Consider the following 27,483-nt stretch of genomic DNA (forward strand, 5'->3'; position numbering starts at 1 on the left):
TGAAGCTCTTTCAATTAACTTTATTGAATAGCCAAATCGATAAGTTAGCACAGTTCAAAGGATTATTTGCATGGGTTACAAATGACTTTTTTTTTTTTACAGGAAAAAAACACTGAGAATTACAAACTGTAAAAAGGAAGACATCTTGTCTCTAACATTTCAGAGAAGCAAGATTTAACACAGCACATTGAATATCAGTACATATTTGAATTTGAAAACAAGAATTTAATGTTACAATATTATACACTACTTTACAAAATTAAAATTTCTACATAAGGATTATACTTGTAATAGTTAACAAAATCCTGAAATCACATTTGGTGGTCCCCTAGATAACAGCTGTTATGCATCTTTGATTAGAAGAAAAATCTTTTATTCTAATTATTGTAAAACAGTCTATTAGACTCAATACATTACATTAAATTAAAACAATGAAATATAGGCAAACTAAATAAATGGTACAGCTTGAGTGAATTATTAATGTGCCAGACTTACAGAAATGTTATTTTAAAAATCCTAGAAATTAGAAAAATAGAGTACTTTTTATGGTAGAACTGCCACTCAGATTTAAATACCAAGATTGCCCTTGTCAATTACTTTAGTAGTTGTAGATCTGTAGAAAATTCAAGGATCTTTCATAATTTACAACTACAATAAAAAAAATATGGCATAGTGTAAATATTAGTTGCTTTACATCAAAAAGTAATACAAGATGAGATAGCAGGTAGTGCCCTACTTAAAAAAAAAACTAAAGTAACACATTCAATATTGCAAAAAATAATTGCTTAATATCAATATCTCCAAAAGATTCATTCATTCCCTCATTACTAGGAGAACAAATATTGTGAATTCTTACTAAAGTTATGTTTTTTATGACCTGGCTATTATAAAATTATTCTGGATTGCACATGTTATGCAATATCTAAAATAATTTTTTTAAAGTAAAATTGTGAAATATACCAACAAAGCATGTGGTAATAACAAGAGTCATACCCACTTAGGGATGAAAGTGAGGCACAAGGAAGATTACTGTCCCTAGGAGCACAAACTTTCCCCTCTGGAAGATTCATTACTACTATTAAAAAAGGACCTACAATATCAACATTTAAAATTCACATTATGAACAGAATTTTAGTTATTTTAAGAAACATCAGTGCATAATAATGACTCAGTTTCTTTAGAAGAGGGGAAAATAGAAATGTATTCTAATTAGCTACAATTTGAAAATTGCCTCCTAATAAAGGAAGCAGCTTTCAAGAAAATTTCCAGTTCAATGTATCACTTGCATACTGAAAATAAACCTTAACACTGCTTAAGGGAGATAATATTTTTATAGAACACAATTATTCTGATCTGGCTGGCAAGCAGTAGTATATACTCTAGTGGGACCTAATTTTTCCCTAACCCAAAACAATTCAGTTAAAGTCAGTTCATATTGATGTAAACCTGAAAGTTACTATTTCATTGGTGATCATGTAAGATCAAGATTGTAAACACATTTTTCTAATCCATTAAAACAAAGAAACAAAAATCTTTTCATCAAGTACTACTCATGAACAACTTTTACTTCAAAAAGTTCATACAAGACAAGATGAATCTGTGAAAACTGGACCAAACTCTTTTTAAAGATATTCTATCACACCACCTTAAATATACAGATGTATAGTTTACCTATTTGTAAACAAAATTCACTTAATAGTTTTTACTATAATATTTCTCTGGCCAAATCAAAAAGCAGTATCTTGAGCATGTTCAGAAATCAAGTTTCTTTTATAATCTCCATATATTGGATTTGTGTGATCTTAATATCCACTAAACCAAACAGCGGCACTCATGCTTTATTAAGTTTTAATGTTAAGAATAAATCTTATGAGCAACTTCCAATTTAATTATAAAACTCCTCAGAAAATGTTACTGATGAATTTGAGACAGCATTTAAGAAATCTTTAATTTCTTTCATTCATACTCATTTCACCAATATAATGCTTTTATATTACACATCACAGAGCAGAAATGTATCAAATAAAACCCACTTAAAGGATCAAGATAACTAAGCTTCTCGTCTCCCGACTATTGCCAGTCCCAGCATATTTATGAAGATAGCTCCGATTTTTTTCACTGCAGAACAAGACAGTGTGTCCAACCAAGTCTTCTGCAGTCAAATCAGAAAACCACTTGAGAGTTTTCACTCCAGATCAGTGACTTTGTTCTTCAAGTATAGAGAATACTGACAAAGCTTGACTGTATCACTTCATATTCTTCTCAAGCTAGACTAGAGTTAATTTACTCTAGTTTTAGTTAACATGATGATCCTTTTTCTTCCTTAAAAAAAAAAAGCAAAACTCTGGGGGATGGATACTAGTTTTCCAACATATGATTTACTTCAAAAATCTTTTTATTTTAAAAAGATCATTTAATCTTGTGAGGTTTTAAATGTAGCAGCCAAAAATTCAGAAAAAAATGAGAAATATACATTTGGAACACAGAAGTCTTTATTTTACAAAATGTACTTTGTCTCTGCGATACTGTCTTATTTCAATCCATAACAACTCAAACATAACTGGCAGCAAAGAACAAAGGTAATTTGTGTGATCAATCATATGCAGATATATTTTGATTTGAAAAATACAGTATTTCAGAGTTGCATGTTTCATTCTCCGCTGTGTTCCTTTATTTGCTACAGTTTGTTGAAATCACAGTGAGAACATATAATCATCACATTAGTCCACAAACCTAATAGGAAAGGAAGGTATTACACACTCTCAGGTGTTCTGTGTTATTGTGACTTTCCTTTGAAATTATTAAGTCGAGTATCTTCATTTGTTCATTTATTCACTTGCTGTTGTATATGCAAGAGGAATTCATAATATGATAATGCAGATTCTGTTCTGTCTTCTACCATGTTTTGAAGGAAGTTTGCTTTCATTGGACTCTCATCCCTTAGGAATAAAAGACAAATATTTATATATATTAGACAAAATATAATAGTAAAATAAACAGTGGATTTGTCACAAAGCTTTGACATCTATTTTGCTAATAAATGGATATAAAGCATAACTTAATAATACTAACTTGTACTATTTATTGAAAATACTTTTTTTCTTTCTATATCCTTCTAAAGAGTTTGCAATAGGTTACACATACCTATGATTCACCTCAAAGGTTTCCTTGCAAAGCCAAGCAAACTGCTTTAGTATTGACAAATGACAAATTCAACTTACCTTATTACATAAAGTATTGGGTAAAATGGTCTCTGATCTCTAAGCCAAGAGATGAAAGCTATTGCTCTGGCAGATTCTGGTGTATCAAGTTCTGGAAGCTCTGTCTATTAAACAAAAACCAGCAACATACAACTTATTCCAAATTATCACCTACAGTACTTTTCAAACTTTCTCTTGTATATGAGTCACCTGAGGACCTTACTGAACCGCAATTGATTTAGGAGGTCTAGGGAGGAGCCTAAGATTCTACAAACCACAATTTTCTCACTACCCCTAAAGGGTATCAGACTTTTTTTAAAGGAACAGATAATAAATATTTCAGGCTTGCAGGTCATTTGGTCTCTGTTGCAACTTCTCAACTCTGTCACTGTTCCACTGAAGCAGCCACAGACTATATACTATAAGTAAATGGACATGGCTATGCTCCACTGAAACTTTATTTACAAAACCAGGTGGCAGGCCTCCTTAGGCATAGTTTGTCAGACACTGATCTGGAAGAATATGCTACCTCTTATCTTCTGTTTATTATGACATCTAGAATTAACTGATCCATTCAGACAGTTATTACAAATATAACAATTTCTTATCTCCTCATTACCTAAAGAGCCTAGTCATCCATATCAGCCATTAAGCTAGTGCTTATCCTAGATAGAACCCTTTGTCTTTTAAATACATAAATCTCCTAATGACTTCTATAAATGAAGTTAAACCCATAAATATGACCAAGACGTGGACATAAAATATATTCCAAAGTTGGTGACAAACTGATAGTTGAAACCGAAAAGTATGACATGAAATAAGACCATGTTATAATTAATTCTAACTTTAAAATTCACAACTATCCAAATGTTACATAGATTTAACGTGTGCCTTCTCATGTGTTGTTTCAAGTATTCCTCCATAAGCAACAGCACTCTTATTTTTACAAATGAGGCTTTTAGTGACTTATTCAAGGTTACAGAGTGGGTGACAGAGTCCAATATTACATTCTCCAGTAATCAATATAAATCCAACTGATCTGGTCACAAGTCGTTGGCTTGTGTGGCAGTTAGCTTAGTTCTTCCTCTAAAGCAGCAGTTAAAAGGACTCTGCCAAAGAACAATGAAATCACTTGCAAAAAACACAAAACACAGAAACAGAAGAGCCCTAACAGTAATGCCAACTCCTGCCAACAGCAGCACACTTTTTTTGGCCATTAACTACGTTCATTACTTTCTCACTAAAATAGTATACACATATAAGAACAAGCAAGTCAAAAATGCAAAATAACCTAAACAATGCCTCTAAAATACAGCTATGATTTCAAAATAGGATGTTCATGTTTTTGCCATCATTTGAAACACCTTTTAAGCCTACCACCATCACTATAATGACACAGTCTTACCATGGTCTGTGGAATTAATGCATAGTTTTCAACTCCTAGAACTTGGCTGAGAAAATTCTGTCCACAATTTCTTCCAACCCAAAGCATTAGTACCTGGAGACAGGAAGAAAATTATTTTGAGATATAGGTTAATAGTGAGATGTTGACTTAACCTTTAACCACTGACTGTGTTTTAAAAGATCAAAAAGGGAAGTTAGTTTACCGAGACTGTATAGCCTCCAACTAAAGTAATGATAACTACTATTTACCATGACAGGACGTTGTATGCTCCGCATGCAAGGAGACTATGGAGGAGAAGGTGCGAATACAAAACTACATAGATTAAATAACACACAATCCATTAAGAGAGAAACTAAGAGGAATGCAGGTGGTAGTGCACAGAGAGAAGTCAATACTACTCACAGAGCCTGCATCCATGAGAAAGGCCCCGTCCCTGCTCAGCTTCTCCACCGAAAGCTGAAGAATAGGCGGCTGAGGTATAGTGCGACCACTGATGCTGATTGCTCCCTTAAAAATTTAGTAAAAGATTAAAGCTTCTAGATATATCTATTAGGGAGCCACAATTAAATAATACAAAGAAATTTAATGAGTGTTTCCTTTGAGACTTTGGAATTTGTTTAGGTAAATCAGAATTATTCATATTTAAACATAAAGACGAGGAGGAAATATGTATCGTTTATCTAAACAAAGCCATCATGATCCCAATCAAGCCAAATTACTCTCCGATCTTAATTTATTATTTTAAAAACTAACACAATAAATGTAATCAGTACTCATGTATCCTGATTAGATACATTAGTGACATCCAAATAAAGTCTGGAATTTAGTTAATGATAACAGATGATTGTATGGTTTAGATCATATATACATCCTGATGTAAGAGTAAATCTAACGCAAATGAATTTTCTAGTTCTCTTCAATTTAACATTTATTTAATAAGTCCAGAAATGGAAGTTTATCATTTATCACTGACTATAATACTGCTATCTTAAAATATACACCTATAATTATTCATAACTACACCATTTTTGACCAAAATTTGATTTAAATACTAAAACTTGGTACTTAATGAATCTTATCTAAGGGAGAAAGTAAATAAAATACTGACCTATCAAGAGGTACTACCTTCAGCAGGCTTTAGCTCTATAAGGACCTGTTAATCACAGTACCTTAAGACCTCTGGCCTTAGGGCATGTGGGGAACAAGAGAGACTATAGCCCAAATACAGCCAATCAGAAATTAATGTTAACTAAGAAAAGAAAGCCTTGTCCTTCTCTGGTGGTAAAGATGGGAAGCTATCAGTGGCTCTGTTTTCTAGAGCCACTGTTTTTTAAAGTGGCTCTGTTTTTTATCTAGGCTCTGTTTTTTAAAGGCTGGTCTGAGAGAATGAAGCAATGCAGAGTCTATGAATTTGAGTTAGACCTGAGTTTAGTTTAGACCCTCGCCTTTCCTATGGTTTGTATTTGAGTGCCACATCAGTCAGTCCTTTCTTTCCTAAGCTCACTTGTAAAAGAGAGTCCTGATAAATATACCACTGAAAATCTTAATAGTACTTGTCTCTGAATATATGTACTATGAGTGATTTATTTTTCTCCTGCTGCTGCTGATGCTGCTAAGTTGATTCAGTCGTGTTTGACTCTGTGCGACCCCATAGACGGCAGCCCACCAGGCTCCTCCATCCCTGGGATTCTCCAGGCAAGAACTCTGGAGTGGGTTGCCATTTCCTTCTCCAATGCATGAAAGTGAAAAGTGAAAGTGAAGTCGCTCAGTCGTGTCCAACTCTTCTCGACCTCATGGACTGCAGCCTACCGGGCTCCTCCATCCATGGGATTTTTCCAGGCAAGAGTACTAGAGTGGGTTGCCGTTGCCTTCTCCGTTATTTTTCTCCTAGTGGTCTCCATATTATAGACATCTAACATACTGTGTTTGTATTTTTATGTTAATTTGCCACATTTCAATTTGAGAAAAATACAGGTCCAGTTAGTTGAACTTGTCAAACACAGGAGTAATCTTAAGTCATTATTTTTGTAATACAAATTAATAATGTCATCAACAATTTTCATTTGCTCAGAAGTTATCTCCTTCATATATGCAAGGTACCTTAAAATATTTAAACTCAAATGTTTTTAACCAAAATATTACTTCTAACATATATATCCTAACTTGACTACAATATATTATAGAAAGATTATGATTTAACATTTTCATGCTTGCAGCTTTAACTCTAGTAAATTTCCCATCAAAGGAAAATAATGTTACAACTTAGACAAATATTTTCTTTTCAATTCAAGAATATTATTACACTAAACATTGACCTGGGCATTCAAGTATAATTTCACACTGGATACTCCTTTCAGATCAACCTGTTCAATTTCACAATGTCTTCATTTACTTAGATCTCTCTAAAGATTCATCTGAAACAAACAGTAAAGTTTATTACTTTAATAACTTAAAGTACTATTTTCAGGAGCTTCCCAAATGAAAAGCTTATAAGTAAAAGTTAATAAAATAATGAATCAATCTTACCTCATCTGAGAGATTGTCAACTCTATACAAACTGGGATGAGTTGTGAGCATAAGGTAAACCAAGGGCTGATTTTTCACTTGACACATAGCAAAAATGCGTTCATCTAGACGTGCATTTGTCCCAGTCTGAAATGATTTCTATAACAAAAAAATATACCCATCAGAAAAAAGGTATTTAACAAATACATATAAAATTCTGCAAATATCAGCTGTTAAAAGAATATCTTCAAACAGAATTAACAAATTTACTGTTACTTGTTCTTAGAAAAATATATTTTAATCAGTCACACACATCTACTAAATTGTGGCTATATCCTCACCTAATGACAAATTAATTATCTGACCATGGCAAAATCATTCAATCTCTCTGGCATCTGCTTCCTAATCAATGAAATAGATCTAAACATTTGATCTATCATAAAGCAATAGTAATATGAAAATCTAAATAACAGGACAAAAAGCATAAAGTTACATTGCAGATGCCAAAAAAAGAAAAGGCATATGAAGTATGAAGAACCAAAGATCCAAGTATTCTGTAAAGGCTGAGTGATGATGACTGGTGGTTAACTATCCTCATTTCTCCCACAGCTAGAGAAATTAAATAATGTATAATAACAAAGCTCACAAATCAACCAAGAAAGTTAGTAATTTGAAGACAGCTACTTAGTAGAATAGAGTTAACAAGTAATTGTCAGTTTCAACTGGAATATTAGCTCCATGAATACTAAATCAGAGATAAGGTTTGGGGCATTTCTATTGATGGAAAGGAGTACAAAGAGGCAGAGAGATAACAGCAATGAAACTTTGCCTTAAAACAAATGCACTGACTATAAATAAGGAAGATTAGAAAACACTGTTAAAGAAAGAATACTATAGGAAATGAAAGATGTTCCACTTATTCATTCAAAAAACTACTTACTGAGTGCCTATGGGCTTCCCTTGTGGCTCAGCTGGTAACCTGGGCTCGTTCCCTGGGTTGGGAAAATCCCCTGGAGAAGGGAAAGGCTGCCAACTCCAGTATTCTGGCCTAGAGAATTCCCTGGACTATGCAGTCCACGGGGTCGCAAAGAGTTGGACACAACTGAGTGACTTTCACTTTCTTTGGTTCTATCTGTCCTGGGGTTCTACACTTACCATTCAGAAGCAGTAATTACCCTAAACTCTGTCATCTAATATTTCACACCAGAAAGCGTGCAAATTACTGATGTTTTATTCCTTATGCATGACATTAACAGTCACCTATCCTCAGGCTAAAATAACAGGAAGTGCATCCTGTGCATGCCTCTTCTTCCGAGTTTTGTTTCTCCTCACATACATCCTCCAGATCCTTTCGGCAGTTAATTTTTTGTATTTTTTCCCAGAGTTTATAAATTGTTATCTATGAGAAAGAGGTTCAGAGGACAAAAATTTTGGCTGTTGACACTTTCACTGTGTTAGTTTCTGATTTTGATTCTTTTACCTGTTTAAGGAGAGCTAGCACAAACAGTGGGAAAAGCCGGAGAGAGAAAGGAACCATGAGTCCAGGCTGCTGGTTACTTAGGGCTGAAGAACGATAAGCTGACAGGGAGTCTATGACGGCATTCACTAGGGCATCACGAGCATCACTCAGACTGGCCGTCACAGACCTGTCAACAGCTAACAGAAGTTGAAGTAGGGACAAAAGAGAAAAAAAGATAGGAGTTTAGTTACCCCACTGTTAAGGATAGAAAAGCTTTTTTTTATTACACAAATTTTCTCTCAAGTTATTACATACACAAGGAACCAAACACAGCAGTTAAAAGCGCATACTTTGGAGAATCAAACCAACCTATGTTGAAATATTGTTTTGCTATTTCCTAGCAGTATGAAAATCTGGCAAGTAATTTAACCTTTATGAGCCACAGTACCCTTATCTGTAAAATGTATACATTGGAAATACAAATGGAAAATTGTATTTCGCCAAATCTAAGATGTTATTAATTGTAACCTATCATTTTACGTATCACTGAGAAAGAAAAAGACTGCAATTAAACACACATGCTTTTTTTTTGTAGCACATGCTTCCTTAATACAGAGAATTTTTACATTTATTGAAAGAACAACTAGTTATTTAAATGATCTTCATCATCTGTTATGCCACTCTGTTTTAAGCTTTTCTATATACCCCCAAATTTTTTCCAATACCAAAAACACTGTAGTTCCTTCGAAAACTTCTCAAACTATGACTAAACTCTATTCATGTGGTATCAAAAATACACTCAATGAAGTGACATTATTAACTGCTATGACCAAATTTATATATAAGCAAAAAAGAATGAAGACTACTATTACCTTAACTAAAGGATTTGACAAAATGTGAGGGGTAAAAAGTACATACTGGGATCAACCAAATTTAGCAATAGAACTAATACTTGCTGTGAAGATTTTTTAAAATTCACAAATACTGCCTGACATATAGTTGCTGTTGTTAATAATAATAAAGATATAATAATTACACTGTCACAAAAATGTACCAGTTCAACAAAATATAAAGGCAATGGACACTCAAATTTCTTAGGTTACAATTTTTAAATTTTAACACATGAGACTAAATTGAAGTTAATTATTTACCATGTTACATTAAAGCATATTTTTTTCCCAATAGGAAATTCAAGAAAATAGGTAATTATTCCTATTACAGGCATTTGAGTTTGAAGCAAATTGATGATTGAATTTGAAGCAAATGGACTCACTGGCAGTCATCCCTGAAGGAGAAAGGGAGCAAGAATCAAGATGACATTAAGCTCTATGTTTTTGAAAAATGGATCCAAAAAGAAAACAAACAAAAAAAAATTCAAGAAGGCAACTCTGACATGGAAGACATTAAGTAAAACGTGGTATTTAAGTCCATAGCAGGTAGACTGTGAGGCAGAATATAGTTTGCATGTACGTGTCTGTATGTGTGTGCGTGTGCTCAGTTGCTCAAAAAACAGTTTTGTGGTAGCTTAAGGCCAGTGAGGGAAGAAGAGAGTAAGCAGTAACTGTTAATTAATGGGCATGAGGTTCATCCAGGGGCGACTGAAATGTTCTAAAACTAGACTCAGGTGATGGCCATACAAATCTGTATACATATTCATGGATGTATATATGGAGTTATATACTCAAATGGGTTAAGTGATAATTATATCACTTATATCTCAACAAACAAACTAATTTCAATAAAGCTGTAAAAATTTAAAAAAGAAAAAAAGATCATGTTATCTGCTGCTACTACTGCTGCTGCTGCTGCTGCTAAGTGGTCTCAGTCGTGTCCGACTCTAAGCGACCCCAGAGACGGGAGCCCACCAGGCTCCCCCGTCCCTGGGATTCTCTAGGCAAGAACACTGGAGTGGGTTGCCATTTCCTTCTCCAATGCATGAAAGTGAAAAGTAAAAGTGAAGTTGCTCAGTCGTGTCCGACTCTTAGCAACCCCATGGACTGCAGCCCAGCAGGCTCCTCCGTCCATGGGATTTTCCAGGCAAGAGTACTGGAGTAGCAGCAGACCCATTTATTCAAATAGTTACTTGGCAGGCATACACTGAATCTAAAACACTGAAATTGTAAAGCTAATTATTTAAAGGAAAATACAAGTATATACATTTTTCAAATGCTACTACTTGTAATATGTTTACAATAGGTAATAATTCTTACCCATATTGGCCAATAACCCTGAAATTGCTTGAACATCAGCTCCAAGAAAAACTTCATTTAAAGTTGAAACTACGGGCAAACACAAAGTATGAACACGAATTCTTCTTTCGCCTTTGGAGAAAACATACAAATAATAGTGAGGGACAACAATATTAAAAAAAAAAGTCTGTATTACAGTTACTCAGAAAAATCACTTCAATTTGGAACCAAACAGGATTATGTGCAGTAAGTAGGAATAGTATCAAAACAAACTCTAAAGTGTTTTTTACTACAAAATTTTTTTCAAAGTACCACTAAAAAGACAATAGAAATCATATCCAAATGATGATAACATGCTAGCTTCTTAAAGATTTCTTTTCTGAATTTTTTGATTACTTTATCCTTTTTTGTAAAAGCAATTTTGGTAAAATATATATCACGTAAGAAAACACTACTCAAATCCTACAGTCTGTTTTGATATTCAAACTCCAGAGAAATTTTATAGTGTTCTTTTCAATCACAGGAAAAAAAATTAAAAGAAATCCACTAAAGATACTCAACTTGTCAAATTAAAAATAAAGTTTTCATTAAAAAAAAAAAATCAACAGTCAGAATACTTCCTCTTTGCTAATTACCCACCCAACAAAAATCAGTAAATACAAGAAACAAAAGTGAAAACCATTTTAGAACCATAAAATATCAACTATCAAGTCAGTCTCTTAAAAATTTTTAACGAGTAAGATCTTGAACACCAAAGAACAACAAGCAAACAACTGGGATGGATACCCACACTACAACTTGTAGGGACACATGAAGAACAAAACCTTACCTAGCAGGAGCTTATATAAATTATTTTTAAAGAGAAGTAATATCTATGTAAAAGGGTGACATTATTTACTGCTTCTATTCTAGATAAAAACATTGGTAACTAAAAGAAATAAGATACAATGTTTAGCTTATCATTGACAACAACTATTACATACTTAGATACAGATAAACTCACAAAATAAGAGGCTGATATTAAAAGGGCATTGAATGTGACTACAAATTGGTAAAATATTTCTGAAAAGAAACACGGCAGTATCAAGATTTTTCTAAACATCTCTATATTTCTATTTCCAATTCAACAAATCCATCTTAGGGAAGTTTTTAGATGACAAAGATTTGTGGACATGGATGGAAATTATAATCATATTTTATTTAGGTTATTCCTAGAAAACATTAGGAATAACCTAAACTAATAACTGGTCCCATCACTTCATGGGAAATAGATGGGGCAACAGTGGAAACAGTGTCAGACTTTAGTTTTTGGGGCTCCAAGATCACTGCAGATGGTGACTGCAGCCATGAAATTAAAAGACGCTTACTCCTTGGAAGAAAAGTTATGACCAACCTAGATAGCATATTGAAAAGCAGAGACATTACTTTGTCAACAAAGGTCCGTCTAGTCAAGGCTATGGTTTTTCCAGTGGTCATGTATGAGGTGGACTGTGAAGAAAGCTGAGTGCCAAAGAATTGATGCTTTTGAACTGTGGTGTTGGAGAAAACTCTTGAGAGTCCCTTGGACTGCAAGGAGATCCAACCAGTCCATTCTAAAGAAGATCAGCCCTGGGTGTTCTTTGGAAGGAATGATGCTAAAGCTGAAACTCCAGTACTTTGGCCACCTCATGTGAAGAGTTGACTCATTGGAAAAGACTCTGATGCTGGGAGGGATGGGGGCAGGAGGAAAAGGGGACGACAGAGGATGAGATGGCTGGATGGCATCACTGACTCGATGGATGTGAGTCTGAGTGAACTTTGGAAATTGGTGATGGACAAGGAGGCCTGGCGTGCTGCGATTCATGGGGTTGCAAAAAGTCAGACATGACTGAGCGAATGAACTGAACTGAACTGAAGTATATAAAAAGATATCCAACATTATTTATTACAGAAACATGAAATAAAACTAAAAGTGATACATTATACTTTATTAAAAGGGCATAACAAACAAAAAAACCTCAAACCAAAAACAATAAGCAAAAGCTAAACAGATAACAGTAAATGCTGGTGAGAATGCAGAGCAGCTGGAACTCTCATACACTGTGAGCACACAATGGTACAGCTGCTTAGGAAACAGTTTGGCAAGTTCTTAAGAAGTTAGACATAAGCTCACCATACAACCCAGACACCCATCAACAACACTGAAAAGTATTTACCCAAGTGAAATTATAATTTATGCTCATACAAAAATATGTATGCAAATGTTTATAAGGGCTATATTTGAAATTGCCAAAAAATGGAAACAAGTCAAATGTACCTAAACTAGAAAATAAATAAATAACCTGGGTAAAATGGAATTCTATTTAGGAATAAAAAGAAACAAACTACTAGTAGATGAAACAACTTGGATGAATTTTAAATCCACTGTGTTAAGTGAAAGAGCCAGATATAAAAGGTTTACCTACTGTATGATTCTATTCATAAAACATTTTTGCAAAGGCAAAAGTATAGGGTCAGAAAACAGATAACAGTTGCTAAGATCTGGGGATGGGAGGGAGCTGACTATAAAAACACAAGGATATGTTGGGGGTAATGGAACAGATTGTGATATTTAAATAGTCAAAACTTGTGGAATTGTAACTTCCCTGGTGGCTCAGATGGTAAAGAATATAGCTGGAATAGAAAGAGACATGTACCCCAATGTTCATCGCAGCACTGTTTATAATAGCCAGGACATGGAAACAACCTAGATGTCCATCAGCAGATGAATGGATAAGAAAACTGTGGTACATATACACAATGGAGTATTACTCAGCCATTAAAAAGAATACATTTGAATCAGTTCTAATGAGATGGATGAAACTGGAGCTGATTACACAGAGTGAAGTAAGCCAGAAAGAAAAACACCAATACAGTATACTAATACATATATATGGAATTTAGAAAGATGGTAATGATGACCCTGTATGTGAGACAGCAAAAGAGACACAGATGTATAGAGCAGACTTTTGGACTCTGAGGGAGAGGGAGAGGGTGGGATGATTTGGGAGAATGGCATTGAAACATGTATACTATCATGTAAGAAATGAATCGCCAGTCTATGTTTGATGCAGGATACAGTATGCTTGGGGCTGGTGCATGGAGAGACGATATGGGGTGGGAGGTGGGAGGGGAGTTCATGTTTGGGAACTCATGTACACCCGTGGTGGATTCATGTCAATGTATGCAAAACCAATACAGTATTGTAAAGTAAAATAAAGTAAAAAAAAAAAAAAAAGTAACATAAAAAAAAGAATATAGCTGGAACGGAGGAGAAAGTGTACAAGTTGCTCAGTTGTGTCCGACTCTTTGCAAACCCATGGACTGTAGCCCGCCAGGCTCCTCTGTCCATGCAATTCACCAGGCAAAAATACTGGAGTGGGTTGCCATGCCCTTCTCAAGGGGATCCTCTGGACCCAGGGATCGAACCCAGGTCTCTCATGTTGCGGGCAGATTCTTTACCGTTTGAACTACCCAGTAAGCAGGGTTCAGCCCCTGGGTGGGCAAGATCCCCTGGAGAAGGGAATGGTAACCCACTCCAGTATTCTTGCCTGGAGAATCCCACAGACAGAGGAGTCTGACAGGCTATAGTCTAATGGGTCACAAAGTGAGCGTATCTCTTTCTATGTGTGTGATAGCTGTCATTGTCAATATGATAGGCTTAAACATCTTATTTGTTAGTTATCAATGTTTTTATGTAGAATAGAAGCACTAAATAATGTTACCCTTTTAGACAGGTATTCAGTTCAGTTCAGTCGCTCAGTCATGTCCAGCTCTTTGGGACTCCATGAACCGCAGCACACCAGGCCTCCCTGTCCATCAACAACTCCTGGAGTTCACCCAAACTCATGCCCATTGAGCAGGTGATGCCATCCAACCATTTCATCCTCGGTTGTCCCCGTCTCCTCCTGCCCCGAATCCCTCCCAGCATCAGGGTCTTTTCTAGTGAGTCAGCTCTTTGTATCAGGTGGCCAAAGTATTGGAGCTTCAGCTTCAACATCAGTCCTTCCAATGATCACCCCGGACTGATTTCCTTTAGGATGGACTGGTTGGATCTACTTGCAGTCCAAAGGACTTGCAAGAGTCTTCTCCAACACCACAGTTGAAAAGCATCAACTCTTCAGCCCTCAGCTTTCTTTATAGTCCAACTCCCACATTCATACATGCCTACTAGAAAAACCATAGCCCTGACTAGACGGACCTCTGTTGACAAAGTAATGTCTCTGCTTTTTAATATGCTGTCTAGGTTGGCCATAACTTTCCTTCCAGGGAGTAAGTGTTTTTTAATTTCATGGCTGCAATCATCATCTGCAGTGATTTTGGAGCCCAGAAAAATAAAGTTGGCCACTGTTTCCCCATCTATTTGCCATGAAGTGATGAGACCAGATCCCATGATCTTAGTTTCCTGAATGTTGAGCTTTAAGCCAACTTTTTCACTCTACTCTTTCACTTTCATCAAGAGGCTTTTTAGCTCCTCTTCACTTTCTGCCATAAGGGTGGTGTCATCTGCATTATCTCAGGTTATTGATATTTCTCCTGGCAATACTGATTCCAGCTTGTGCTTCATCCAGCCCAGCGTTTCTCATGAAGTACTCTGCACAGAAGTTAAATAAGCAGGGTGACAATATACAGCCTTGATGTACTCCTTTTCCTATTTGGAACCAGTCTGTTGTTCCATGTCCAGTTCTAACTGTTGCTTCCTGACCTGCATATAGGTTTCTCAAGAGGCAGGTCAGGTGGTCTGGTATTCCTATCGCTTCCAGAATTTTGCAGTTTATTGTGATCCACACAGTCAAAGGCTTTGGCATAGTCAATAAAGCAGAAATAGATGGTTTTCTGGAACTTTCTTGCTTTTTCGATGATCCAGCGGATGTTGGCAATTTGATCTCTGGTTCCTCTGCCTTTTCTAAAACCAGCTTGAACATCAGGAAATTCACGGTTCACATACTGCGGAAGCCTGGCTTGGAGAATTTTGAGCATTACTTTACTAGCATGTGAGATGAGTGTAATTGTGCAGTAATTTGAGCATTCTTTGGCATTGCCTTTCTTTGGGATTGGAATGAAAACTGACCTCTTCCAGTCCTGTGGCCACTGCTGAGTTTTCCAAATTTGCTGGCATATTGAGTGCAGCACTTTCACAGCATCATCTTTTAGGGTCTGAAATAGCTCTACTGGAATTCCATCACCTCCAATAGCTTCATTCATAGTGATGCTTCCTAAGGCCCACTTGACTTCACATTCCAGGATGTCTGGCTCTAGGTGAGTGATCACACCATTGTGAGTATCTGGGTCATGAAGATCTTTTTGGTACAGTTCTTCTGTGTATTCTTGCCACCTCTTAATATCTTCTGCTTCTGTTAGGTCCATAACTTTCTGTCCTTTATTGAGCCCATCTTTGCATGAAATGTTCCCTTGGTATTTCTAATTTTCTTGAAGAGATCTCTAGTCTTTCCCATTCTATTGTTTTTCTCTATTTCTTTGCATTGATCGCTGAGGAAGGCTTTCTTATCTCTCCTTGCTATTCTTTGGAAATCTGCATTCAGATGGGTGTATCTTTCCTTTTCTCCTTTGCTTTTCACTTCTCTTCTTTTCACAGCTATTTGTAAGGCCTCCTCAGACAGCCATTTTACTTTTGTGCATTTCTTTTTCTTGGCGATGGTCTTGATCCCTGTCTCCTGTACAGTGTCGCGAACTTCTGTCCATAGTTCATCAGGCACTCTATCTATCAGATCTAGTCCCTGAAATCTATTTCTCACTTCCATTGTATAATCATAAGGGATTTGATTTAGGTCATACATGAATGGTCTAGTGGTTATCCCCACTTTCTTCAATTTAAGTCTGAATCTGGCAATAAGGAGTTCATGATCTGAGCCACAGTCAGCTCTTGGTCTTGTTTTTGCTGACTGTATATCAAAAAGATAGGACACTGAAAGATGAACTCCCCAGGTCAGTAGGTGCCCAATATGCTACTGGAGATCAGTGGAGAAGTACCTCCAGAAAGAATGAAGGGATGAAGCCAAAGCAAAAACAACACCTAGCTGTCGATGTGACTGGTGATAGAAGCAAGGTCCGATGCTGTAAAGAGCAATACTGCATAGGAACCTGGAATGTTAGGTCCATCAATCAGGCAAACTGGAAGTGCTCAAACAGGAGATGGAAAGAGTGAATGTTGATTCTACGAATCAGCGAACTAAAATGGACTGGTTGGGTGAATTTAACTCAGATGACCATTACATCTACTACTGTGGGCAGGAATCCCTTAGAAGAAATGGAGTAGCCATCATAATCAACGAAAGTGTCCAAAATGCAGTACTTGGATGTAATCTCAAAAACGACAGAATGATCTCTGTTCGTTTCCAAGGCAAACCATTCAATATCACGGTAATTCAAGTCTATGCTCTGGCCAGTAATGCTGAAGAAGCTGAAGTTGAACGGTTCTATGAAGAGCTACAAGACCTTCCAGAACTAACACCCAAAAAAGATGTCCTTTTCATTATAGGGGACTGGAATGCAAAAATAGCAAGTCAAGAAACACCTAGAGTAACAGGCAAATTTGGCCTTGGAATACAGAATGAAGCAGGGCAAAGGCCAATAGAGTTTTGCCAAGAGAATACAATGGTCATAGTCAGGTATTACTTCTCTTTAAAAGTAATTTGTGGAACTATATATTAAAATGGTAGATTTTACCTAGTTCAATTTTATATTAGGGTTTTTTTTAATGTTAAGAAAAATCAATGAGAAAAAGGATCAGGAATTTTTTTGTCAAATAAAAAATAATATCTAGATTCAGAAATCTATCTATCTTACTTTTATGGTATGCAATATTATTATAATCATAGTACAAAAAGTGGACTTCTCTAATATTAATAGTTTTCATTAAAATATCTATTATACACTTTTTATAGATTTTGGCAGGGCTGTAAAAATCAGTAGATACAGCACAGCAACACTTTTCAAAACTTTTTTTAGGAGACAAAACAGAAATAAGGTGAGAGTTGTGAATCTTTAAAATAATAAAAATAAATTTAACCAGCCTTCACATCATCTTTTGGACAAAATACATTATGAATTAATTAGCACTAAACAAATTACACCCTTAAAAACTGTTTATCTTGCATTTGAACTCCTTCAAGACTTAACTCAAATGTCACCCTCTGTAAGACCTTTCCTGGAAACCCTATCTTAAAAGACCATCACCTCTCAGCACCTTTTAAACCCTTTACCAGCTTTCTGTTTCTCATTAACTAATGTCACTGTATAACAAATTATTATTTTACTGATATATCCTTTTTATTGTTTGTCTCCCCTACTAGAATAAGGACTATGAGAAAAAGGGTTTTAATTCAGTTTGACTACTGTGTTGTCACATTTCTGCCACTAAGAAGACTCTTAATAAATATCTGTTAAATACAATGCTTGAAAAATTAAACACCAAATATCTTAGCTTTATCAAGAATAACAAAAAGCCTCTTAAGATTAAGAACACTTTTTTGGCTTAACAGAAATGGTAAGTTCTTCCAAAGAAGATGGATTTTATCACAAGCTATAGACTACAGTGGCCAATTCAAAAATCTTACCTTTGCTCCATCATTGTGCTTATAATTAACAATACTGTTATTTTAGACATAATTTTGTTACGAGGCTAGATCTCATGTTATGTGTTTTTGCCACAATAAAACAAACAGAAAAACTTACCTTTGCTGGATGTATACAAGAGTGCTGACTGAAAGGAAACCAACTGAGTGTCAGTAAGACTTTCTTCCACTGACATCTGTACTGCATAGCCAGCATCTGGGTTTACATTGGGCAAAGACAGCAAGTCTGTTGACCGAACAAAGAAGTTCCCATGGAAAGTATGAATGGAAAGACCTAGAAAAGAAAAAGGTGTCAAAACAATTTACATACACCTACTTATAGATAAAGTTTAGATGTGATATTGTGGTTTATAAAAAAATAAATCCTCAATCTTCACCCATTCTAGGTACACAGCTCCTAAAACCTTTAGAATTCCCTAAGTGTTGAGGATTATAAAGTTGTCTTTTACTATGGTAACTAGGTGACTTCTAGAAAGGAACTAGGTTACCTAATGATGGGGGCTGGCTACCAGAGGATTCAACCATTTGATTATAGAGAATCAGAACTTTCAGTTTGACATTCCCCCCACCCCTACCCCACTCAGTACTTCCAGGGAGAAGAGAGGTGCTTGAGAGTGAATTAATCAGTCTTAACTATGTAATGAAGCCCCATAAAACCCAAAAGGACAGGGTCCTTAAGAAAGCTTTGGGATTGTGAATACATGGAAATTTGGGAAGAATGAAGCTCTCAGAGAGAGGAAGCAAGCTCCAGAAACTCCAGGACCCCACACCCTTTTCCTTTCCTCATATCTTGCTCTATGCATCCTGTCTCTTTTTTTGTTGTTGAGTTATATCCTTTTAAAATAAACTGGTAATCTTTACTGAGCTATTAAAAAGAATGCATTTGAATCAGTTCTAATGAGGGGGATGAATCTAGAGCCTATTATACAAAGTGAAGTAAGTCAGAAAGAAAAATGCCAATATAGCATATTAATGCATATATATGGAATTTAGAAAGATGGTAATGATGACCCTATTGCAAGACAGCAAAAGAGACACAGATGTAAAGAACAGTCTTTTGGACTCTGTGGGAGAAGGCAAGGGTGGGATGACTTGAGAGAATAGCACTGAAACATGTATATTACCATATGTGAAACAGATCGCCAGTTCAGGTTTGATGCATGAGACAGGGTGCTCAGGGCTGGTGCACTGGGATGACCATGAAGGATGGGATGGGGAAGGAGGTGGGAGGGGGCTTCAGGATGGGGAACACATGTACACCCATGGCTGATTCATGTCAATGTATGGCAAAAACCACTACAATATTATAAAATAATCAGCCTCCAATTAAATAAATGAATTTTTAAAAATTAAATTAAATAGACTGGTAATCTAGTAAGTACAATGTTTCTTCTGAGTTCTATAAGTCACTCTAGCCAATAATTTCAACCAAAGGAGGGATTTGCTGGAACCTCCAATCTATAACCAGAAGCATAAGTAACAAACTGGACTCACAACTGGCTTCTGAAATGTGGTGGTGTGGTGTGTGGGGAGGCAGTTTTGTGAGACTGAACCCTTAATCTGTGGGATCTGATGATATCTCTAGGTAAGCAATGTCAGAACTGAGTTAATTGCTTGGTAGTATGGGGAAAACCCATATACTGACACTGGAAACAATCATATTAAATAATACACAGTAGTTAGTAAGAATGAGGATGGGATAAAAGATAACTTCTTAAAGGAATTCAAATTTTCAAAATAACTTTTTTCAATAATAAGTTGACAGTATCTTCCAAAATGCTAAATGGGTATTTACTTTAACCATAGTAATTCCATTACAAAGAATTTATTCTACAGATACAATCATTCAATTTCCAAATTTATATGTGCAAAAAAATTAAGCATTACTGTTTGTGTCATAACAAAAAGAAAAATCACAAAAATCTTTAATGCTAATCAGTAGGAAAATAGTGATATTTACAACAGTTAGAACTGGACATGGAACAACACACTGGTTCCAAATAGGAAAAGGAGTACGTCAAGGCTGTATATTGTCACCCTGCTTATTTAACTTCTATGCAGAGTACATCATGAGAAACGCTGGGCTGGAAGAAGCACAAGCTGGAATCAAGCCTGCCAGGAGAAATATCAATAACCTCAGATATGCAGATGACACCACTCTTATGGCAGAAAGTAAAGAGGAACTAAAGAGCCTCTTGATGAAAGTGAAAGAGGAGAGTGAAAAAGTTGGCTTAAAGCTCAACATTCAGAAAACGAAGATCATGGCATCCGGTCCCATCACTTCATGGGAAATAGATGGGTAAACAGTGGAAACAGTATCAGACTTTAGTTTTTTGGGTTCCGAAATCACTGAAGATGGTGACTGCAGTCATGAAATTAAAAGATGCTTACTTCTTGGAAGGAAAGTTATGACCAACTTAGATAGTATATTAAAAAGCAGAGACATTACTTCGCCAACAAAGGTCCACCTACTCAAAGCTATGGTTTTTCCAGTGTTCATGTATGGATGTGAGAGTTGGACTGTGAAGAAAGCTGAGCGCCGAAGAATTGATGCTTTTGAACTGTGGTGTTGGAGAAGACTCTTGAGAGTCCCTTGGACTGGAAGGAGATCTAACCAGTCCATCCTAAAGGAGACCAGTCCTGGGTGTTCATTGGAAGGATTGATGCTCAGGCTGAAACTCGAATACTTTGGCCACCTGATGCGAAGAGCTGACTCATTGGAAAAGACTCTGATGCTGGGAGGGATTGGGGGCAGGAGGAGAAGGGGACGACAGAGGATGAGATGGCTGGATGGCATCATTGACTAGATGTACATTAATCTGGGTGAATTCCAGGAGTTGGTGATGGACAGGGAGGCCTGGCGTGCTGCGATTCATGGGGTCGCAAAGAGTTGGACATGACTGAGCGACTGAACTGAACTGAACTGAAATACTAGTTAGAAGTTAAAATACATGAGATTTTTTAAAAAGCATGATAGATCTACATAATTAATATTAATAGATCTTCAAGACTTGCTGAAAACATGTACAATCTTATTTATGGTACTGCATTATACTGTATATTTTCCATGAAGTGGTACATATGTATGTAAATGTATAGAAAAAGTAACACAGCAATGTGGTTATAATGACATAAGGCTGGAGAGAAAGTGAAATAACACACACAGTTGATACAAAAGGACTAGCTTCATCAATAATACTTTCATTTTTTATAATAATAGGTATATATTTTGCTTGTGAAGTAAAAACCAACTTTGCAACAGTAATTAGGAAAAAAGGAAGGACGTAGATCTGTATATATAAAAACAGAAAGCATGTACAAAAAAAGAAGCCACATGTGACCCTCACTGCTTTTACTTGAAGGTGAAAATTTATACCCAGGTTTATATACGCATGGGAAAACTTTTCAAGAGCAAATCAGAAACTCTAAGGCAGACTATACTGGCTTAATTTCTCATTTTATATCTTTTTGTAGTGTACCTTTTCTTGGTAGCTTTACCAAGAGCACTTTATTTCATGTGAAATGAAATTTATCATTAAAAAAAGAGAAATTTAAGCAAATTAACCACAAAGATACAGTAAATTAAGCACTGTAGAAAGAAGGCATAGGTTGGTTTATATGCCCAAGCTTTTTATGCAAAGTTAGGTACATATACAACAGCTTCTGTCCTGACAAGCAGAAAAAGTCATAAAAGCACTTCTGGGATGTACATTTCCCTTAATTTAGAGCCAGTATCTGCATAAATAATCATGTCTGAGGTCTTTCAATCTTGGATAGGATACAAGTAGGCCCTTTAAAACATAAATGCTAAAAAACTGTTAGAATTAAGAAGCAAGTTCAACAAGAGTATTGGACATAAGATCAATATGCAAAGGATTAATTATCCTTATAGGAGAAAAAAAATTTTTAATAATTCTATTTGAAATATAACAGAAAAAATATTTAGGTATAAATTTGACAAAAGAAACAAAACCTACATTCTAAAAACTACAACATATTGTTGAAAAAATTAAAGAAGAGACATACCATGTTTTTGGATGGGAAGACTTATTGTTAAGATGTCAATATTCCCTCCAATTTCAGTTCAATCGCTCAGTCGTGTCCGACTCTGCTACCCCACGAACCGCAGCATGTCAGGCCTCCCTGTCCATCACCAACTCCCGGAGTTCACCTAAACCCATGTCCAATGAGTCGGTGATGCCATCCAACCATCTAATCCTCTGTTGTCCCCTTCTCCTCCTGCCCTCAATCTTTCCCAGCATCAGAGTCTTTTCCAATGAGTCAGCTCTTCGCATCAGGTGGCCAAAGTATTGGAGTTTCAGCTTCAACATCAGTCCTTCCAATGATCACCCAGGACTGATTTCCTTTAGGATGGACCGGTTGGATCTCCTTGCAGTCCTGGGGACTCGCAAGAGTCTTCTCCAACACCACAGTTCAAAAGCATCAATTCTTTGGCGCTCAGCTTTCTTCATAGTCCAACTCTCACATCCATACATGACTACTTGAAAAATCATAGCCCTGACTAGATGGACCTTTGTTGACAAAGTAATGTCTCTGCTTTTTAATATGCTATCTAGGTTGGTCATAACTTTCCTTCCAAGGAGTAAGCATCTTTTAAGTTCATTGCTGCAATCACCATCTCCAGTGATTTTGGAGCCCAGAAAAATAAAGTAAGCCACTGTTTCCACTATTTCCCCATCTATTTGCCATGAAGTGATGGGACCGGATACCATGATCTTAAGTTTTCTGAATGTTGAGCTTTAAGCCAACTTTTTCCCTCTCCTCTTTCACTTTCTTCAAGAGGCTCTTTAGTTCTTCTTCCCTCCAATTTAGCTACCTAGTAAATGAAAGCTCTATCAAATACCAGCTGGCTTCTTTGCAGAAACTGACAAGATGAAACTAAGAATCATATTAAAATGTAAGGAACCCAGAATATCACAATAATTCTGGTAAAGAAGAAAAATGTGAGAGGACTCATACTTCCTAATTTCAAACTTACTATGAAGTCACAATAGTCAAGAAAGTTTGGTACTGGCATAATACAGACATATAGATTAAAGGAATAAAATTACCCTCACATTTATGATCAACTAATTTTCAACAAATGGACACAGACGACAAGACAATTCAATAAGGAGAGAACGGTATTTTTTAATAAATGGTGCTGGGACAACTATATCTACATGCAAAAGTATGAAGTCAAACACCTACCTCATCAAAAACAAAAACTAACTAAAAATAAATCAAAGACTTAAATATGAGAATTATAACTATAAAAATCTTAGAAGACAACATATGTATAAATGTTCATGATTCTGGATGAAGCAGTCACTGGTTTACTGTTATGATGTGAAACTGAAAGCCTCTCAGTCGTGACTGACTCTTTGTGACCCCATTGACTATAGTCCATGGAATTCTCCAGGCCAGATACTGGAGTGGGTAGCCATTCCCTTCTCCAGGGGATCTTCCCAACCCAGGCATCAAACCCAATCTCCCGAATGCAGATGGATTCTTTATCAGCTGAGCCACCAGGGAAGGCCAAGAATATTGGAGTAAGGGTAGCCTATCCCTTCTCCAGCAGATCGTCCCAGCCTAAAAATCGAACCAGGGTCTCCTGCATGGTAAGTGGATTCTTTACCAACTGAGCTACCTATGATACCAAAAGTACAAATGAAAAATGAAAAAAGATGATTAATGGGACATCACCAAAATTAAAAATAATTGGCCTCAAAGGGTACCATTAAGAAAATGAAAAAAGATGGACTTCCCTGGTAGTCCCGTGATTAACAATCCACTTGCAAATGCAGGGGATACCAGTTCAACTCCTGGGCTGGGAAGACCCTACATGCCATGGAGCAGCTAAGCCCGTGAGCCATAACTACTGAGGCGGCATTTAGAACGTGCAAGCCGCAACTACTGAAGCCCTGGGCACCTGGAGCCTGTGCTCTGCAACAAGAGAAGCCACCACAACGAGAAGCGCGTGCACTGCAACAAGGAGTAACCCCTGCTTGCCACAAGCAAAAGAAGCCCAAGCGCAGCAATACAGACCCAGAACAGCCAAAGATAAAGATAATGTAAAGCAAAACTCCATTTATGCCTTCGTAAATGTTTAAAAAAAAAGTGCCCACACCTTTGGTACACCGAATCCTCATGACTGCCTCAAAGCCAATCTTCCGAGTGAGGTATCTCTGTAGTTCCTTCTGCAATTTCTGTACTTGGACTGGGTTGTGTTGATGGTGGTAAGAGGGATAATAATAGACACTACCTGCTGAATACCGAGAAATACAACCTGAAAGAGAACACATAATCCTTTTAAATTCTACCATTACCTACTATTACTAATACAAAGTAACTACAAGCACTTGAACTGACCTTTCTTTACCTTCCAAGACATTGTCAAAAAAGAATTCGTTCCTTTAAATAGTAATATAGACATTTCTCTATTATAAATGTTCAGAGAAGAAGACTACCAGGTTAATTATAAACTAAACTGACTTCCCAAGGGGGTAAGAATTCCTTCACTTTGTCATCTATATCATCATAAAAATTCCATTTTGACTTTCACCTGGAAAAATAATCACAAGGAAGAACTTACCCAGAGAAGCCAAATCAGAATACTGTCCACTGAGAAGGAATAAGTCAACAGCCACCTGCTGACCAGAACAGTCCAAGGCTAATTTCTTATAGAAGTCAGTTGATGGTGTCAAGTGAATTTCCTATTAATAATTACAAAGAGAAAACATTTTAAATCATTAAATTGTCATAAAATTTATATATCGTTTCATACATGCCACTGAAGTGACACCAGAGATGGAGGTTCAACCCCTGCATCAGGAAGAGCCCCTGGAGGAGGAAATGGCAACCCACTCCACTTGCTGGGAAAATCCCATGGATAAGAGCCTGGCAGGGTACTGTCCATGGAGCTGCAAAGAGTTGGACATGATTGAGTGACTGAGCGCACACACACACACACCCCCCATATATACTGAGGGTAAACAATTATCTTTAAACATTCTATAAAATCCTTTATGTTTTGTAATATTTTCTTTTTTTCAGTAAGAAACATGCCCTGCTTAAGAATTTTCTAGTTTGCTTTACTTTTAAAAAGGAATATACCTTTATAAAAATTATACTTATTTTGATACTCTTTTAAATGCTTAATGCTGGAACTTCTAAACAATTCATATGTAATACTTTTCATCTATCATAAGAGATAAGTACAATTGATACTTTCACTTTATAAATATAAGGAAACAGAGGGCAAAGTAATTAAGTAACTATTCAAGCTCACACATTTAAAAAGCAATGAAACTTAGGCAGACTTATTCCAAAGCTGACACCTTTAATCATTACAGTATACGGCCACATTCTCATCTTTTGAGAAATATGTGTCTTAAAATTAGTTTATACACACAAGGTGCTCAAAAACAATTCACGACAGTCAATATAACAAACCATGACTAATTTTACTCATCACACAGGGTCTACCTTGTCCCTAGCAAGCATATTCTCTTAGTTTCCCTGACTTGCTCATCAAAGGCAGGTGCCATTGCTGCTGCTACTTAGTTGCTAAATCGTGTCCAACTCTTTGTGACCCCATGGACCACAGCCCACCAGGCTCCTCTATCCATAGGATTTCCCAGAGAAGAATACTGTAGTGGGCTGCCATTCCTTCTCTAGGGGATCTCCCTGACCCACAATGAATCCACATCTCCTGCACTGGCAGGCGGATTCTTTTACTGCTGAGCCACCTGGGAAGCTACACACAAATTTGCTAGTGGTCTGCTAAAGATCTAACGTAAGGTAAGAGTGAATCAGATAGAAAATAATGAAATAGAAATGACTACATAAAACAGAAATGATTATTCATTTCCTTATATTCCCTGTTCTTCATAACTGAAAAATAAACTTAAAATAATCTCTATAGTCAAAGGGACAAAACACCAGCATAAATCTTATCATACACTTGATGACTTTCTAACCTTAGCAGATGACCTTTGGTTGGGTTCCTCTCGAGGTTTCAGGGCTCCCACCCCAAGAGTTGGGAGTTGTGTTTGAAAAACAGACATTCGACCACCAGTTGGGGACATCAACTTAAAGGCAGCCTGAAGAGCTGGACCCAAGGCACTCTGAGTCTCCAAGGTCTTGGTGAACATTTGCGGCAAAGTTTTCAGTAAATCTTGGACAAGCTTGTAAAATAAAGCAAGAAAACTCAAGAGTGTTACAATAAAAAAAATTTTTTTTCCACAATAAGTCAGTAAGTGATACAACAGACAGGACACTGAGTCATGATGATGGTCAGAGAATCTACAGACGGTACAGTAAACAATGAAGTTGGTCAAATGACAAGAAAGCCATTTTAAGTCAACATTATAAATTGGCAAGCAAGACAAATCAAAATTGGGGCCTTACAGTTCTTGCACATGCAGTAGTCCAGCAAGACTATAAGTCCAAAATATATCCAAAAGAACCATCACAGTTTAGAGATTTGACATATTTAAATGCCATGAAATATGGCCTTCGCAATCACCTCTATACACTTTATTCTTTTCGGTTCCAAAGTGTATTTAACTCTTCCCTATTGCAAAATCTAAGATAGCCAGTAAATTTGCCAACTAATGATATTACTACAAAAGAAAAACAAAACAAAAAAACTACCTCTTCAGGTTAGGTTGTACAAATAAAGAGAGTTAATGGGAAAAAATACTTTGCACTACGGCAAAGTCACCATTGCCAACAGCTGAGACCATAGACTTGCTAGTTAAAATGTTACCCCTATGGCATATATGCATGTACAGGGTAGACAACATCCCCCCTTCAGACACATTCTGTTCACCTCTCACTGTATTATGTCATGGCAATTTCCAGGCAGGTAATAAGAGTTTCTTCTGAACTGACCTCAATGACACTCTGTGAATCAGAAAAGCAAAGGGCACTGAAAGCAGCCTAAAGTGCTTCTACGTAGTGACCAGAAGCTTATCTCAGCAACCCTCCCAGTTTCCCAAATGGCTGGCAAGGCAGGTTTTCCTGCATCTTATCCTCCTTAATGGAACAGACTTATCTTCTATCCTATCACAAACTGATATAGTAAACTTAAAAGCAATCAGTTCAA

At 36.4% G+C, this 27,483-nt stretch overlaps 1 protein-coding gene across 2 annotated transcripts in view; it reads right to left on the reverse strand.

Moving 5' to 3' along the window:
* The window catches only part of SEC24A (SEC24 homolog A, COPII coat complex component), a 74,420-nt gene continuing 46,937 nt past the window's right edge, over window positions 1-27,483 (reverse strand). The window contains exons 13-23 of one of the 2 annotated variants that reach the window (XM_040240079.1): window positions 26,354-26,560; window positions 24,967-25,087; window positions 24,502-24,660; window positions 18,472-18,645; window positions 10,780-10,890; window positions 8,591-8,766; window positions 7,132-7,269; window positions 5,008-5,112; window positions 4,606-4,698; window positions 3,222-3,325; window positions 1-2,939 (exon numbers count right to left, since the gene is read on the reverse strand). In XM_040240079.1, the coding sequence (XP_040096013.1) occupies window positions 2,825-2,939; window positions 3,222-3,325; window positions 4,606-4,698; window positions 5,008-5,112; window positions 7,132-7,269; window positions 8,591-8,766; window positions 10,780-10,890; window positions 18,472-18,645; window positions 24,502-24,660; window positions 24,967-25,087; window positions 26,354-26,560 (1,503 nt within the window). In that variant the 3' untranslated portion in view covers window positions 1-2,824. Of the gene's footprint in view, window positions 2,940-3,221; window positions 3,326-4,605; window positions 4,699-5,007; window positions 5,113-7,131; window positions 7,270-8,590; window positions 8,767-10,779; window positions 10,891-18,471; window positions 18,646-24,501; window positions 24,661-24,966; window positions 25,088-26,353; window positions 26,561-26,581; window positions 27,282-27,483 lie in introns of those variants that run through there. The other variant, XM_040240080.1, reaches the window with a different exon arrangement.

This window comes from Oryx dammah, unplaced genomic scaffold (genome assembly GCF_014754425.2).
Source record: "Oryx dammah isolate SB20612 unplaced genomic scaffold, SCBI_Odam_1.1 HiC_scaffold_5, whole genome shotgun sequence".
NCBI lineage: Eukaryota > Metazoa > Chordata > Mammalia > Artiodactyla > Bovidae > Oryx > Oryx dammah.